General features: G+C 36.2%; 2 protein-coding genes and 1 pseudogene across 2 annotated transcripts; all 3 read left to right on the plus strand.

Moving 5' to 3' along the window:
* The first annotated feature begins 1442 nt into the window (after positions 1 to 1442).
* On the plus strand, positions 1443 to 4678 carry LOC126626440 (uncharacterized). Its single transcript, XM_050295763.1, has 5 exons — positions 1443 to 1860; positions 1936 to 2018; positions 2104 to 3676; positions 3763 to 4394; positions 4490 to 4678. The coding sequence occupies exons 2-5, from the start codon at positions 1990 to 1992 to the stop codon at positions 4584 to 4586; spliced, it is 2331 nt and encodes a 776-aa protein (XP_050151720.1). The 5' UTR covers positions 1443 to 1860; positions 1936 to 1989; the 3' UTR covers positions 4587 to 4678.
* LOC126626442 (uncharacterized) lies at positions 4635 to 10817 on the plus strand (annotated as a pseudogene).
* LOC126626441 (uncharacterized) lies at positions 10590 to 12414 on the plus strand. The gene is made up of 7 exons (XM_050295764.1): positions 10590 to 10817; positions 11123 to 11182; positions 11263 to 11355; positions 11533 to 11604; positions 11694 to 11765; positions 11864 to 11929; positions 12020 to 12414. The coding sequence occupies exons 1-7, from the start codon at positions 10590 to 10592 to the stop codon at positions 12293 to 12295; spliced, it is 867 nt and encodes a 288-aa protein (XP_050151721.1). The 3' UTR covers positions 12296 to 12414.
* Positions 12415 to 16771: the final 4357 nt, after the last annotated feature.

The following is a 16771-nucleotide window of genomic DNA, read 5'->3' on the forward strand; positions in this document are numbered from 1 at the left end:
GGGTTTGATTTTGGACAAAAATAAGTAAAACAAAGCAAGAACAATTTAAACAGATTCTTAAGCAAATTTAGGTGAATTAATGAGATATGGGGTAACTAGAGGGTTCTTCTCCACACATGACACACTTGCATTCAAATTTGATTTCCAATTGCTTCTTTCAATAACCCATGAACCTCAATGCCCTAGGTTAACTGTGATAGCACTTTTTTTTAACCTTCAAGTCTTCCTTAAGTTATTGAATTGGATGGGAATGCACATACAACAACTCAAAACATTCTCTAAAAGTACCTTACGTGGAAAGCACAATAAAGGTACAATCAAAGATCATTAAGTTTCATGAAAACTATAAGCATTGACGAGGCAATTGTTACTATGAAAAGCATGAAACTTCTGCCAAGAATTCACTTAACGCGATCGTTTATAAGCGACCTCCACTACTTGCAAATATAAGGTTGTAACTATTAGTTGAAACTTCCTTATATTTTAGCTTCAAATCCCTGCATGAAAACTAAGTTGGCCACCTTAATCAACACATAAGAATAAGTCATCAATCACACGGTTAAGCAAATTGAATTCACAATTCATGAAATAACAATTAGAAGTAATCAATTCATCTTGCAAGCATAATCATGGTATTGAATAGCCCTCTAGCCAAAAAGGCTTAGTTCCTGATGTTCACAAAACAAAGGAAAACAGATTTGTACATTGTAAACACAAGAAAGAGAACACCTAAATGCTCTAACGATCCAATGTTGAACAGCTAGAACCTTCAAGCACTTCCTCTTCCTCTCCTTTGCTGTGGCACAAGGGTTGGTGGTGAGTTTAGGGGGTTATGGATGGTGTAGAAGGATGGAATTAAGGTTACGATGAATCACTAGTACATAACAGCATATTTACCACATCAATTCCATCACGGGCATCAACAGCTCGTGGTAGAAACTATTCAATTACCACGGTTACATGTAGATCGTGGTAGATAACATTAATTCACCACGGTCAAATTCTGGCCCGTTGTTAAAAGTAAATAATTTACAACGGTTTTTAATCCCGTGATGAAATATAAAAACCACCACGCGATATACTCGTTGTGGTTACTTCAAACAACCACACAGCCTTTTGAAAATTCACCACGGCATCGGCCTGTGGTGGATCTTTTTTGTTTTTTTGTTTTTTAATATTTTGGAGGATATTATTCCTATACTAAAACCCAAACCAGCTTGCACTGTTTACGGACAATGCGCGGACGAAAATGCCCTCCGTTTGGTTTTCCATCAGGCGTTTTTTCTCTTTGCACAGTAAAACAACAGAATTCTCAGCTGCTCTGCAACGGGTTGGCGATTTCGATCATGCGTCCTACACTCCGCATCGATCTCTTCCATCGCTGCTTCGTGATCCTTCCGATCCCTGCTTCCTTATCTTTTCGATCTCTGCTTTATGATCTTCTCGCCCCCTCATCCTGTACCCAATTTCTTTAGCCTTCAAGAGGTAATTAAATCTCACTTCTTCTCAACTACCCAGAAGCCAAATATTTGATTTTTCGCTGTGGTTTGTTACTTTATCGAATTTGGTTGTTGATATTTCGTATTTTTTTATGGTCCATTTGTGTTCTATTGGGGTTGTATTTTGCTAGAATTTCATAAAATTTGATTTGGTGCATAACTGATTGGCTTAAAATTGTTGTGAGATTGAATATTTCTTGAATTTGATCATTAGATTTCCCTTTTTTATTTTCGAAATTGACGTGCTTTTCCCATTCATCGCCAAAACAAACCCGTGCTTCCTCCCTCTTCGTCTTCTCCTCTCGCAATCTGCGCCCTTAGTTCTCAATTGGATTCAAAGTAAACACCCAGAAATTTAGAGGTACGAAATTTCAATTTTTTTTTTGTGTTTTTTATTTATTTTCAGTGTTAATTTCTGATTAAATTATTATTTTAGGATTACTTTTGAGAAGCATTGTTGGAAACGATCATTGTCAACTATCTGATTGTAATGGACAAAGATTGGCTAACATTTTCGAGGTATATTATCTGCCTCAATGAATTTCATTTTTGACATTGATAACTAGGGTCTGTTTAAAGTGATTAAGATTTATTTATAATACAGACCATCAACAGAATACAGAGAGGGTGCACAAAAGTTTGTACAAGTAGCTAAAGAATATGGAGGAAATCGAGATAAGATCATTTGCCCGTGTATAATATGTCAAAACCAATGTTTTCAACTAACTGCGATTGTGTATGAACACTTGGTTATAAATGGAATAGATCCTTCATATACTACTTGGGTGTTCCATGGTGAACAAGAACCTATTCTTCAACAACATGACTATGCCAACGTGACAGAAACATATCAGATGTATAGGGATGTCTTGGCTGAAGATGATGGAACTGGAAAAGCAAACTTGCTAATTGGAGATGAGAATTTCAAACAAAAGGTTGAAGAAGCTGAAGCTCCTTTATATGAAGGTTGTACGAAATACACAAAGTTGTCAGCAACTGTAGTTTTATACAAGATTAAAGCTTCAAATGGTACAACAGATAAGCTTTTTGACGAGCTCCTCCAAGCCTTAAAGGACATGTTTCCGGAAGGTAATACACTTCCGAATTCAATGAATTCGACAAAGAAGTTACTTAAGGTGTTTGATTTAGGGTTCGAGAAAATAGATGCATGTGTAAATGATTGCTGCTTATTTTGGAAAGACTTTGAACAACTTGAGACGTGTCCAAAGTGTGGTTCTTCACGTTGGCAGGTTGGTAAACGTAATAATCACATTTACAAAGGAGTTTCTGCAAAGGTGTTGCGCTACTTTCCTATTATACCAAGATTTAAGCGAATGTTTAAGGATGATGACATGGCCGAAGACTTAACATGGCATCATACCAACAAAAGTCAGGATGGTAAGATGCGACATCCAGTTGATTCGCCAGCATGGGAGTCTATTGACACTAGATATCCTGATTTTGCCTCAGATCCACGAAACTTGAGACTTGGTTTAGCTACCGATGGATTTAACCCATTCCGCCAGCTAAGCTCTAGATATAGTTGTTGGCCAGTTATATTAGTTACATACAATCTTCCTCCATGGTTAGCCATGTCGAAAGAGAATTTGATGTTGACGTTAATAATTCCTGGGAAGAAACAACCCGGAAATGATATTGATGTTTACTTGCAACCACTCATAGAAGATTTATGTGTGTTATGGAATGAAGGAGTGGGTGTATTTGATGCAACTACAAATTCTACTTTCAATTTGAGGGCTATTTTGATGTGGACAATCAGTGATGATCCCGCTTATGGTAACTTGGCTGGATGTTTTACAAAGGGCAGGTTTGCTTGTGTGGCATGTGGTGCTAACACGCGATCTTTGAGGTTGCCGTTTAGTAAGAAGCATGTATATACCGGCAATAGAAGATTTCTTCCACCTTCTCATGAGTTTCGCAAGAAGGGTAAATGGTTTGATGGGAATGATGATATTGGGCAAAAACCAAGGGTATTGACAGGTGAAGAAGTTTTATATGCTTCCGAAGCAGCTGGAAGGGATTGGGGAAAAAAGTCAACTACACAAAAAGGCACAAAAAGGAAGATGAGTGTAAAGAAAGGTGTACAGACAACAGGAAGTGATCCTATTAACATATGGAAAAAGAAATCAATTTTCTTTGATTTGCCGTATTGGAAGGTTTGACAATTACACTTAACATTTAACTATAAAGAAAAGTATGATTTTTTTCACAACTAATTTGCTTATTTTTGGTTGTTTTGCAGAAATTATGTTTGAGGCATAATTTGGACATCATGCACATAGAGAAAAATGTTTGTGAAAGTATTGTTGGCACATTGCTACATATTAAAGGTAAATCAAAGGATAGACTTAATTGTCGTAAAGATTTAAAGGAATTGGGTATTCGGCATGATTTATGCATAACTAAAGAGAAAGGAAAAAAGACGAAACTACCTCAAGCACTTTACAACTTCTCTAAAGCAGAGAAACATATTTTCTGTAAGAGGTTGTTCGATATGAAGGTACCGGATGGTTATAGCTCAAATATTAGTAATTGTGTGGATCTAAGTGACTGCAATCTAATTGGACTCAAGTCCCATGATTGTCATGTCCTAATGCAACAATTGTTGCCAGTAGCAATAAGAGGTCTTTTGCCTAAAGGTCCAAGACATGCAATCTTCCGGTTGTGTGTATTTTTCCACGAACTCTGTCAAGGAGTTATTGACAAAAGTAAGCTGGAAGTATTGGAGAATGAGGTTGCAGAAACAATATGCATGCTTGAGAAGTATTTTCCACCTTCTTTCTTTGATATTATGATTCACCTTACAATCCATTTAGCGAGGGAAGCTAGGCTATGTGGACCTGTTCATTATCGTTGGATGTATCCTTTTGAAAGGTACTTTCGTATTTATATCTCTAGTATTAGCCTATTTTTTTGTTTTTCTATTTTAGATGACTTACTAGTTTATGACATGATTAAATTTCTTTCAGATTTATGAAGGTGTTAAAGGATTATGTTAGAAATCGAGCACGACCAGAGGGGTCTATGGTAGAGTGTGTCTTAGCTGACGAGTGTGAAATTTTGTAATAAGCACATAAAACAAGCTGAAAATATCGGTTTACGACATAACCGATATGAGGATGAATCAATTGTTATTGGGAATCCTATTTCAACTGGTGTGACAATGACCATGTCTTCAGAAATGTACCAAATTGCTCATCGTTACATATTGTTTAATAGCTCAGAAGCTGAGCCATATCGAGAGTGAGTTATGCACCCTTTTATAAGCTTATGTGCATTGTATTTTATTAAAACTTCATAACATATTATTTTGTTCCAGAATGCATGTTGAGGAGCTTAAGTATTCAGATCCGAGCCTTGTAGGCAAATTGAACAAGCTACATAGGATGCATGCAACTCAATTTTCATCTTGGCTCCGCAATAAGGTTGGATTTATATTCTTCTACTTTCTTTTTTTTTTACTTTTAGGTAGGTAATTTGTAGTTCCAACAATATTATGTTTTTAGCATTCCATTAATTACTGAACAGGTTATTGCACTGGGAGACACAAGTGTCTCGGACATGTTAAAGGGGCTTGCATTTGGACCGATAACACAAGTAATGTCATATTCAAGATATGTTGTAAATGGAAGGCGTTTTTGTACAAGAGCAAGTGAGAAGACTTCACAAGACAGTGGTGTTTATCTTGAAGCTGAAACATCGGTCAATGGCACCGAAAAGATTAAAAAGGTTTTATACTATGGGGTGATTCAAGAGATTCTAGTGATGGACTATTACACGTTTCGGGTCCCCATATTTAAATGTGATTGGGCGAATACTAGTAATGGCATTAGGTTGATGATGGATTTACTTTGGTCAACCTGCATCGTCTAAATCAATTTCAAAATGATCCATTTATTCTCGCTTCACAGGCCAAACAAGTATTTTATTCAAGAGAGAGTGAAACGTCTGATTGGTATGTTGTTCTAAAAGCACCTCCAAAAGGGTTCCATGACTTGGGAAAGTTTGACGAGGATGCTTACATGTCATATGCCCCATTAGATGTTTATAAACTTGATGATTGTGTAGGTGATGAAGATGAAGGTTATGTTCGGGCAGATTGTGAGGCCATTCCTGTGTAAAACTAGACTATTATTGAATGAAAATATTTTTCACAAATTTCTCTACCTTTTTCTGGATCTCTTCTTAGGAAAACTGATATTTATGTGTATGGTTGTTTTTTTTTCTTCTTCAAATCAGAATTAAATGAAAACGAAAAATTTCTCACCATAAAGTCCCCAGCATGTATTGTTCCCATCTTCACCAACTGACCATTCTCTAATCCCAGTTATTTTACTATGTATTCTTTTGCTCGGCCAATTTTCTTCTTTGTGGCTCCTTTGGCGGCAGAGCAAATTTCTGTTTGAACCTCACAGGTTCAGAGAAGCTCATACACAAAGGCAAATATGATTCGGAAAGCATCCACATGTTAAAAAAAAATATCATAAGCTCTACTCTTTACACTTGTCTTCTTGACGACAAGCAAATGTACAGGCAAGCAGCCAATATTGCATCCCGATTTCTTCCTCTAGTGTAAATATTTTAAATTGAAGATCGAATTCATTCATTGTATTCATATATGGTCAAAGAGTGTAGCTGTAAAAACTCATCAAAATCGGAGTTAAAATAACCGTTAAATCGTGATTTTTCGTTGATAACCGTCAAAAAGTTTTGTCCCGTTACTCGATCTCTGAATGTTTGTTTTTTGCAATTTTTGGTGTATGCGATCTCGAAGTATATACAAACAAGTTTGACGGTTGGATCGTTGAAATTAGTTTCGTAGAATGCGTATCCCATCAAAACGATAGATTCGCTAACACTTAAAAGTTTATTTATACTTTCATTAAGTATAACATAAGATTTTGTGGTATCCATTAATGTAAATATTTTAAATTGAAGATCGAGTTCATTCATTATATTCATATAGGGTCAATGAGTGTAGCTGTAAAAAATCATCAAAATTAGAGTTAAAATAACCGTTAAATCGTGATTTTTCGTTGATAACCGTCGAAAAGTTTTGTCCCGTTACTCGATCTCTGAATGTTTGTTTTTTGCAATTTTTGGTGTATGCGATCTCGAAGTATATAAAAACATGTTTGACGGTTGGATCGTTGAAACTAGTTTCGTAGAATGCGTATCCCATCAAAACAATAGATTCACTAATACTTAAGAGTTTATTCATACTTTCATCAAGTATAACATAAGATTTTGTGGTATCCATTAGTGTAAATGTTTTAAATTGAAGATTGAATTCATTCAGTGTATTCATATACGGTGAAGAAGTGTAGCTGTAAAAAATCTTCATAATCGGAGTTAAAATAACCGTTAAATCATGATTTTTCGTTGATAACCGTCGAAAAGTTTTATCCCGTTACTCGATCTCTGAATGTTTGTTTTTTGCAATTTTTGGCGTATGCGATCTCGAAGTATATACAAACAAGTTTGACGGTTGGATCGTTAAAATTAGTTTCATAGAATGCGTATCCCATCAAAACGATAGATTCGCTAACACTTAAAATTTTATTCATACTTTCATTAAGTATAACATAAGATTTTGTGGTATCCATTAATGTAAATATTTTAAATTGAAGATCGAGTTCATTCATTGTATTCATATAGGGTCAATGAGTGTAGCTGTAAAAAATCATCAAAATTTGAGTTAAAATAACCGTTAAATAGTGATTTTTCGTTGATAACCGTCGAAAAGTTTTGTCCCGTTACTCGATCTCTGAATGTTTGCTTTTTGCAATTTTTGGTGTATGCGATCTCGAAGTATATACAAACATGTTTGACAGTTGGATCGTTGAAACTAGTTTCGTAGAATGCGTATCCCATCAAAACAATAGATTCACTAATACTTAAGAGTTTATTCATACTTTCATCAAGTATAACATAAGATTTTGTGGTATCCATTAGTGTAAATGTTTTAAATTGAAGATCGAATTCATTCAGTGTATTTATATACGGTGAAGAAGTGTAGCTGTAAAAAAATCTTCAAAATCGGAGTTAAAATAACCGTTAAATCGTGATTTTTCGTTGATAACCGTCGAAAAGTTTTATCCCGTTACTCGATCTCTGAATGTTTTTTTTTTACAATTTTTGGCGTATGCGATCTCGAAGTATATACAAACAAGTTTGACGGTTGGATCGTTGAAATTAGTTTCGTAGAATGCGTATCCCATCAAAATGATAAATTCGCTAACACTTAAAATTTTATTCATACTTTCATTAAGTATAACATAAGATTTTGTGGTATCCATTAATGTAAATATTTTAAATTGAAGATCGAGTTCATTCATTGTATTCATATAGGGTCAATGAGTGTAGCCGTAAAAAATCATCAAAATCGGAGTTAAAATAACCGTTAAATAGTGATTTTTCGTTGATAACCGTCGAAAAAATTTGTCCCGTTATTTGATATTTGAATGTTTGTTTTGCGATTTGACCAAAACAAATAAAAAATGATAGAGTAGTATGCTTTCATTAAATCTCACAATCTGTCCTTAATTATGTTTTATGGAATTTTATTATCATTTTGACCTTTTAAAAATTAAAAAAAAGAAAAGAATAAACAGAGGAGATGGACGGTCTCCTTCCCCGTCCGACCCAACCCCTCCCTCCTACGTCTTCCCAGCCATTCCTTTCTCCCCCAAAACCCAGCCCACCTTCTTCCCCAAACCCCAAGCCATTCCTTCTTCCCAAAACCCAACCTTCCTTCTTCCCCGAACCCAGCTTTCCTTCATCCTTAAACCCTATCTTCAACGATTTCTTTATCTAAAAAGGATGATCCTCAAATGCAGTCTTCCTTCTTCCCCAAAACGCAGCCTTCCTTCTTCCCTTGGCTGGAGGTCCTTTTTTTATGGTTATCAATTTTTTTACCCCAGATTGCGAAATCCACAAAACCTTCAATACGGTTCTCATCGATTGAGAGTAACCATTACTCTCCTCCCTCTCGATTCATGATACCTGAGCTCCCTCCCTCAGCTTCTCTAAAGTCGACGACTCCGAGTCTCCGACCACCACCATCTGCTCCTCTCAACTTCGACCACCACCTCATGGTCATGAGTCTCCTGACTCCTGAGTTCTAACCAATCCATTTCGAAGCCACAAGGTAATTCAAATATCTATAAGTATCATACCCTAAACATTTTTATTGTATGTTAAGTACCAATTACTGTATAATTTGCACCTCGGTTAGGAACCATGGATAGATGACCGCAATGTTCTTTAAGTTTTCAAAGGGTCTATTCACTAATTTCTCTTTTGGGTTATTTTTGGATTTGGACCCTGCATTGGATGTCTTGGAGATGTTAATTTGGATTGGATTTGGATGTTATTTTGGATTTGGAATTTGGATGTTATTTTGGAATTGGAATTTGGATGTTATTTTGGATTTGGAATTTGGATTTGGATAATAATATTAATATGTGCTGCTGGGCACAATCTGTGCTTCAATACTCCCCTAATATGTGCTGCTGCAGTGCACTGCAGTGTATCCTCAATTCTTGAAGACAGCTCCTGTGAGTGTATGTGCTGCTGCAGTGCTGTTGTGCATTGCAGTGCAGCGGCTGGAGCCTTTTTTTTATAAAAATGATGTATATAAGAGAGTTGCAACCCGTGCCCACCCCTAGTATCAGAGTCCCAATAAACTTTTAATTTTATGGCTATAAGAGAGTCCCAATGATAATATAATTGTAAAACAATTAACATAATAATAGTTAATATATTTTTTATTGGAAAGAAAACTTAATTAAAAACCCACGATGCCAACAAACTGCCGTGCAAAGTTCCCACCACCAGTCGCTTGCAGTTAATATTTGGCTATCCCCTCAATCCTTCTCTTCACATCGTTCTTTTTTACTAGGACGCAAAGATTATTCACTGATCTCTCTCTGTAAATTTGGTTTAAATTTTTAGGTGTCTATGGATTTTGATGGTTTGCCAGACGGTGACGAGATGCACTCAAGTGATGATGTGAATGAAGCAAAAAAGAGAAAGGGAAGAGGTCCAACAATGTTGGATTATAATGCTCTGTCAAAGGCCAAACAAATTGGTGTTCAATTCAATGACAAAGGACAACATTTTGGTGATGGATCAGCGAGTTTGAGTTCGTCGGCAGGGATCCTTGCAAGACAACTAATACCAGTAACTTACGCAAGTTGGGATGAGGTTCCTACAATTTTGAAAGATAAATTATGCGCTGCTGTGAAGGTAAAAGTTATAACCGAAGCTGTGCTCTTATTTCCTAACTAGTTTGTTCTTCTATAATACATATAAAAAATCAATTATCTTTTTGATGTTAATAAAGATTCATGGTTAATGCAGCAAAAATACGATTTGGCACCCTGTCGTAAGAAGATATTATTAACACAAATGTCTGGGTGTTGGCGTACATACAAAGCCACGTTGACAAAACAAATAAGATCCCTTGATGATGGTCCTGATGCAATGGAACAAATGCAACTCTTGAAGCCTGCTAATGTTGAGAAACAAGCTGATTGGGACAAATTTGTTAAACATCGATGCTCTCCTGAGTTTGATGTAAGCTTGTTTGTATTAAATTTTAAATTAATGATTAGGTTTTCTATGCATGGATGTTGGTTAAATGAAGTTCCTTGTTATCTATTTTTCTTTGTTAGGCAATTAGTGAGAAGTTCAAAAAGTTGAAATCATTCCATACTCTCCCTCATGTGATGAGTCGTAAAGGATATGCACGCTTGGAGGACGAGCTGGTATGAACCTTTGTATATATTTTAATTTCATTTCAGTGACAACACACTTATACGAAGTTTAAATTATGGATTAATTAATAGAGAAACAAAGGTACACCTGAGGAGGATTTAAATAAAGTCAGTCTTTGGATAGTTGCTCGTACAAGAAAAAATGGTCAACCCGTAAATGAGATAGTGTCAAAGAAAATGGTACGAAGCTTCAGTTTGAAATTATCCTTGTGTTATTTTTTGTTCATTTTTCTTTTAATCTTGTAAATGATTTTTAAATGTATAGGATGACATTAAGTTGGCTAATGAAATGCCAAGAACTGACAATGGTTCTATAAAAGATGATGCCTTATCACAAGCACTTGGACCTGAACATCGAGGTCGACTTCGTGGAGGTGGTTATGGGGTTACACCTTCTAGATATGATGCCCAAACATATGCCAGCATGAGTAATCGAGAGCTTAGAGACCGACTACAAAATGTCGAAGGAAAATTGCGGGAAGTGTTTGATCTTGTGTTGGCTAAACAACAAAATGAGGTAATTATATATGCAACTTTGTATATATTTATAAAATGATAAAAGATTTACGGCATGATCAATTTGTATATATAGTTAGAGCTTACTTGAGGGAAGCTAATGGTTCCACCGTAAATACCCACCGACACTGGATGAATATTTGTCAGCAATACTTGATACATCCAACTTTACCCTAGCAACCACATCTTTTATCGAAAAGGGAGATATTTGTTACAAAAGACTCATTGGATTGGTTTTTTAGTGAGTACAAATAAAACAATAACGGTCTAAAAAATATATTCTAACTTCTAATCATATCGCTGTAGGGAAATGGTAAAGAAACTAATACCAATGATGCAATTCAAGTCTCCACAAATAGGCCTCAGGTAAAAATGTGTCATTAGTAAATATTGGTATTTTGTTGAATCTGAAATTGATCAACTTCTATTTCTTGCGTATTCACTAGTCACAGGGAGGCTGTATAGATCTCCAAAGAACTAAGAATGGTGTAAAACAGGTTCCCAATTCCAGTTACCAGGTTTCCAGATCATCTCCCCAGGTATGAAACTGATTTTGTTTAACTTGTCTCGATGTCTTCATCATTAGATAGAAAGAAAATAGTGAACATGTTCACTTTCAGGCTTAGTTAGTCTATGCAACTAATAGTTTCTTTGCATCTATCTTGTTATCAGTTGTTTCTTTTGATTTTGATTATTTGCATTTATCTTTTTATCAGTTACAATGTAATAAGAAAAGTGCACCAGAGGCTAATGATGGTTCTAGACACACTTCAAAAGCTAGTTCTCAGGTACATATATGATCCCAAGTATAGCACAGTGGAAATATAATAAGACATAGCAGATGTTGATAATTAGATTGTTTTTGTTTTGTTATTAGATACAATGTGATAGAAGAAGTGCACAAGAAGCTGACGATGCTTCTAGACAAGCTTCCAAAGCTAGTTCCCAGGTATACGAGAACAAGTACTAAATAGTTAGCTTATGAAACTTATGAGATTTTGATATAAACTGATCGAATTTTGTGTCTTCCATGTTTGGTTGTCACAGAGAAGTAGTCCAAACATAGAAAGAGACAACATTAAGAGAAAAGAAGGTTCTAAAGCCACTTCTCAGGTAGTAAACACATGCTTGATAATAATTGTTAAATAGTTTGATAACTTAATCATTTAAAATTGATGTTCTTATTTGATTTCTTTATGCTAGTTACAACCCGTTGGTATTTTACGAGGGTCTTCATGCAAGTTACTAAATTGGCTCGGAAATGGACAAGTTGTTGCAACTGGAGAAATAGAATCAACAAATCCTGAGGCGAAAGTTCATCACATGGTGCTTGGTCCTGATTGCTGGAAAGTTTGGGTAACTGTTGTCAAAGTGGAGAATATATCTTTGTACCGCCCTACAAGTGAATTTTGTGTCTTGGAGGATGCTGTGTCTAGTACAATTGCCTGGCCATCAAAGTACGTCCGAGTTGGAGAGTAATTTTAGTTCGTACTTAGACTAGAAAATGGTACTTTGACACTACATAGATAGTACTTTATGACTTCCGTTTATGTATTCATTAGGCACTACATGGATAATACTTTATGACTTCCGTTTATGTATTCATGTATTTTTAAATTATGTTATAATATTATCAAGTATTTTTTATGTGCTTATTATATTGTAGTAAATCTGCAATTTTGTTGGTTATTCTATACTAAAATATATAAATACATATATATATATATATATATATTTGTTAAATGATTTTTTTTTAATTTTGGAAAATAATTTATAACGGGCATTAGCTGTGGTTAATTAGTAATCGACAACGGTCATAGCACGTGGTGTTAGATCTCAATCTACCACGGGTACAATCCGTGGTTATATTGCAGTTGACAACGGGCATAGCCCGTGGTAGAAAATGAGACTTTTAATCACATCCAGAATACTAACGGGCATAGTGTCCGTGGTGGATTGCCATTTATCACGGGCATTAGCTGTGGTTAATGAGTAATCGACAACGGTCATAGCACGTGGTGTTAGATCTCAATCTACCACGGGTACAATCCGTGGTCATATTGCAGTTGACAACGGGCATAGTCCGTGGTCGAAAATTAGACTTTTTATCACATCCAGAATACTAACGGGCACAATGTCCGTGGTGGATTGCAATTTATCACGGGCATTCACCGTGATAGATGAACTTTTTTCTTCTAGTGAATGCAGGGGACGACAAGGGTTGTTTTAGGGCACAAAGTATGGTGAATGGTGAAGTATGGATGTGGCATAGTGTATGGATTGATTTCTGACGTGAATGGGTGAGTGGATGGATGATTTGTGGTTGCAAAAAGGGAGTTTATTTAAAGGGTTCAGGAATTAAAACCCTAGGTTATTTAGGGTTATAGAAATTAAGTCTAAAGCTTCTCGAAAATAAGAAACAAAATCAGAATACTAGAGGAAAGTGCAAGGGATATGCGGCAAGGCATTAAAACACAATAGGAATGTGTTTTAATGCATAGAAACAGGAAAGAACCCTCTCCCTTGCACGGCAAGGAAGGGGAAAGGGCAAGGAGGTGTGGCAAGGCATGGCATTGTGCAATGAGTGTGTATTTGATGTCCTAGAATGCTTAGGAGGCCTTCAAAATTGCTAAAACTTAGGGACACTTAGGAAAGGTCAAACCAAAGTAGGAAACCTTGGCTTAACTTTCCTACTTCAAGTAGGAATCCTTCTTGGAATAGGAATCCTCATTCTTCTAGGAATCCTCATTTGATTAGGAATCCATCTTCAATTAGGAATCCTTCATTGATTAGGAATCCTTCATTCTTCAAATCTTCAATTTCGTACATTCCTTTTGCTCCAAGCATGTGATAACCATTCCAAGCCCAATTTTGCTCCAAAAGGCTCCAAAATGCATCTTCTTGCATACTTTGTCCTTAGAATCTGAAAACACACGAAAATGACTTTAAACACTAAAATAACTAAGGAAACACAACATAAATGCACAAGAACAAGCCAACTAAGTCGCATAAAAATGCTCTTATCAAATTGAAGAAGTTTATCATTATCTAAGGACGAACCGAAGTTTGTTTGGGCAGATTGTGGTGGAGGTTGTAATGGTGTATATGGCCTTGGAAACATCCCAGGGGGTGGTTGTTGAAACCCTCCTTGTTGTTGACGTTGTTAAGGCTCTCTCCATTTAAAGTTTGGATGATCTCTCCAGCCTGGATTGTAAGTGTTGGAGTATGGATCATTTCGTGGCTAATTTTGGCCTTGATAGCCCACGACATGGGCAGTTTCCCATCCTCCATTCTCAATCAATTGAGGGCATTGGTCATTGAGATGTCTTTGCATCGAACACACTCCACATATGGCCGCACCTTGCATCTTGGATCCATCCACAACCTGTGACATAAGAAAAGTAAGGTTAGCTAATTGTGATTGAATTTCAGAAATTGTACTTACCTCATTCACTTAGGGTTGTTGCCGTGGGGGTTCCCTTTGTCCAACACCTTCATATTGTTATGCATTCAAGGCTCGATTGGCAATTAAAGTCTTGGTAGCCACCGGTGTTTTGTCAACCAACACTCGTCCCGCTGAGGCATCTAGTATTTGTCGTTCAATGGGAATAAGTACTTCGTAGAAATATTGAATGAGAAGCTCTTCTTTCATTTGATGTTGAGGACACGATGCAATAAGAGCCTTGACATGCTCATAATAGGTTGGAAACGATTCTCATTGATTTTGTGGAATGGCACTAATCCGCTTCTTCAAAAGAATGATTCTTAATGTAGGAAAGAACTTCTCTAAGAATGCTCTTTTCATGCTCTCCCAATATGTGATGGTTCCAGGTGCCAATTCATACAACCAATCGTTAGCCTTGTCCATTAGTGAGAATATAAAAGGTTCCATCTTCAATATGCTTCCATCGACGTTGAATGGGGTCATGCTTGAACAAACCACTTCAAATTCCTTCAAATGCTTGTTTGGATCCTCCATGGACAGCCCATGGTACTTTTGAATGTGATGCAACAAACTAGACTTCAACCCAAACTCTTCGGTTTGCCTTGAGCTGCCATGGGATATTGAATACATAGGGGCACGACATTGTTCAATCCCGAAGCTAACAGTACCTTGATTGTTTGATTGTCCGCTGCCATTACTTGTACTTCCTCTACTTCCTGAATCGTGGGCTCTTTTTCCTCTTCTACTTCTTCTTCTTCAAGCACAAGGACAAGGCTAGGTGGATTAGATTCTTGCTAATTCCTCGTCCTTCTCAAAGTCTGCTCAAAATCGTCGTCAAAGTCAAAGATATGATCACGAGCTGGTTGAGAACTTCGAGTCATAAACTAGTACCTAAAACCAAGAAAACGAAACAAGTTCAGAAACTAAAAACAATTGACACGAAAATAAACAAAAAGAAACAATGGGGGATTAGCAAAGTTGCTAATCTCCGGCAACGGCGCCAAAAATTTGATGTGAAATAAACAAACACTCAAATTAAACCCTCTTATTGACAAATGTAGTATAGATGTAAGTAGGGATCGTTCTAGACTGGGGATTAGGAGGGATTGCTAATCTACTTAAAACTGACTTAAAAACATAAAACTAGGCTTGAAAACACTTAACTATACTCAAAGAACTCAAAACAAACTAAAAAGACTTAAAACATCACAAAACAATCAAATAGACTCAAACTAGACACTAGGAGGTGATTTGGACGAGAATTGATTTTAACTTGACTCAAAACACTTAAACACACTTAAAACAAAAATTTGGACAGATTCTAACAAATTTGACACAATAAAGTAAAAGGGAATGGGTTTTTGACGAATTTAAAGTAAAACAAGTAAACTAAAAACTTAAACAGATTTTGCCACGAAATTGGGGTAAATGGATGGGTGATAAACTAGCTAGAGGGTTCTTCTCCACACATGACACACTTACATACAAAACAATTTCCAGTTGTTTTTCCAATAAACCATGAACAACAGTAATTAACCCTCAGATGTTCCTTAAGTTATTGAATTGGATGGATAACGCATCGGCAACCCAAATTATTCTTCAAAAGTTCCCTACATGAATAGGATAATAAAGATACAATCAAAGATCATCAAGCTTTGTAAACATCATAAGCATTGACAAAGCATTCATAACTATGATGAGCATGATACTCCTGCCACGAATTCACTTAACATGATTGTGATTAGCAACCTCCACTACTTATGAATATAAGTTAAAAACGATTAGGTGAAACTCCCTTATATTCTAGCATCAAATTCATACATGCAAACTAAGTATGCATCCTTAATCCACAAGCAAGAATAAGTTTTGAATCAAACAGTTAAGTAAATTGCATTCACGATTTATAGAATCACAACTGGAAGTAATCAATTCATATTGCAAGCATGTTCATGGCTTTGAATTTCCCCCTAGGTAAAATGAGTTTAGCTCCTCATGTTCGGAAAACAAAGATACATAAACTTAGACATTGAAAACAAAAGATTGAAAACACCTAAAAACATTCCAGCAATCCAACTTGCATGGCAAGCACGTCCAAGGGTCCTCTTTCTCTTTCCTTGCTGCGACACAAGGTATGGGTGAAGGTTTGAGTGATGAATTGTATGGGATAATGGCTGAAAGTATGAATGGTAATGAATGGTTGAAGGAAGGCTGCGGCAAGGAACTTAAATAAAAATAGCCAAGTATGTCAAAACCCTAGGGAATTAAGGCTAGGGTGCGGCATAATTAAAGGGAAAGAGAAAAGAAAGTTTTAATTATTTTAGAAGGATTTTAACTCTAAGTCCACAAGGAAAAAGGGTAAGTCAAAACAGAATCCAAAGGGACAAGGGAAAAAGGATATGCGGCAAGGGTAAGAAAAGAGGAAAAGAGGATCCTTTGCAAGGCAAGGGAAAAAGGGAAGGGAAGAAAGGCGCGGCACCCTTTGTGGTAGGGATTAGGTCTTCTAGAAACAT

This window comes from Malus sylvestris, chromosome 6 (genome assembly GCF_916048215.2).
Source record: "Malus sylvestris chromosome 6, drMalSylv7.2, whole genome shotgun sequence".
NCBI classification, from domain to species: domain Eukaryota; kingdom Viridiplantae; phylum Streptophyta; class Magnoliopsida; order Rosales; family Rosaceae; genus Malus; species Malus sylvestris.

Bases quoted from the DNA above. Each gene is read 5' to 3' on its own strand.
- LOC126626441 (XM_050295764.1), top strand. From the start codon at position 10,590: ATGCCAAGAACTGACAATGGTTCTATAAAAGATGATGCCTTATCACAA. The intron at 11,183-11,262 runs GTAAAAATGTGT...CGTATTCACTAG, and splicing joins TCTCCACAAATAGGCCTCAG to TCACAGGGAGGCTGTATAGA. The intron at 11,766-11,863 runs GTATACGAGAAC...TGGTTGTCACAG, and splicing joins CTTCCAAAGCTAGTTCCCAG to AGAAGTAGTCCAAACATAGA.
- LOC126626440 (XM_050295763.1), top strand. From the start codon at position 1,990: ATGGACAAAGATTGGCTAACATTTTCGAG. The intron at 2,019-2,103 runs GTATATTATCTG...TTTATAATACAG, and splicing joins GATTGGCTAACATTTTCGAG to ACCATCAACAGAATACAGAG. The intron at 4,395-4,489 runs GTACTTTCGTAT...AATTTCTTTCAG, and splicing joins TGGATGTATCCTTTTGAAAG to ATTTATGAAGGTGTTAAAGG.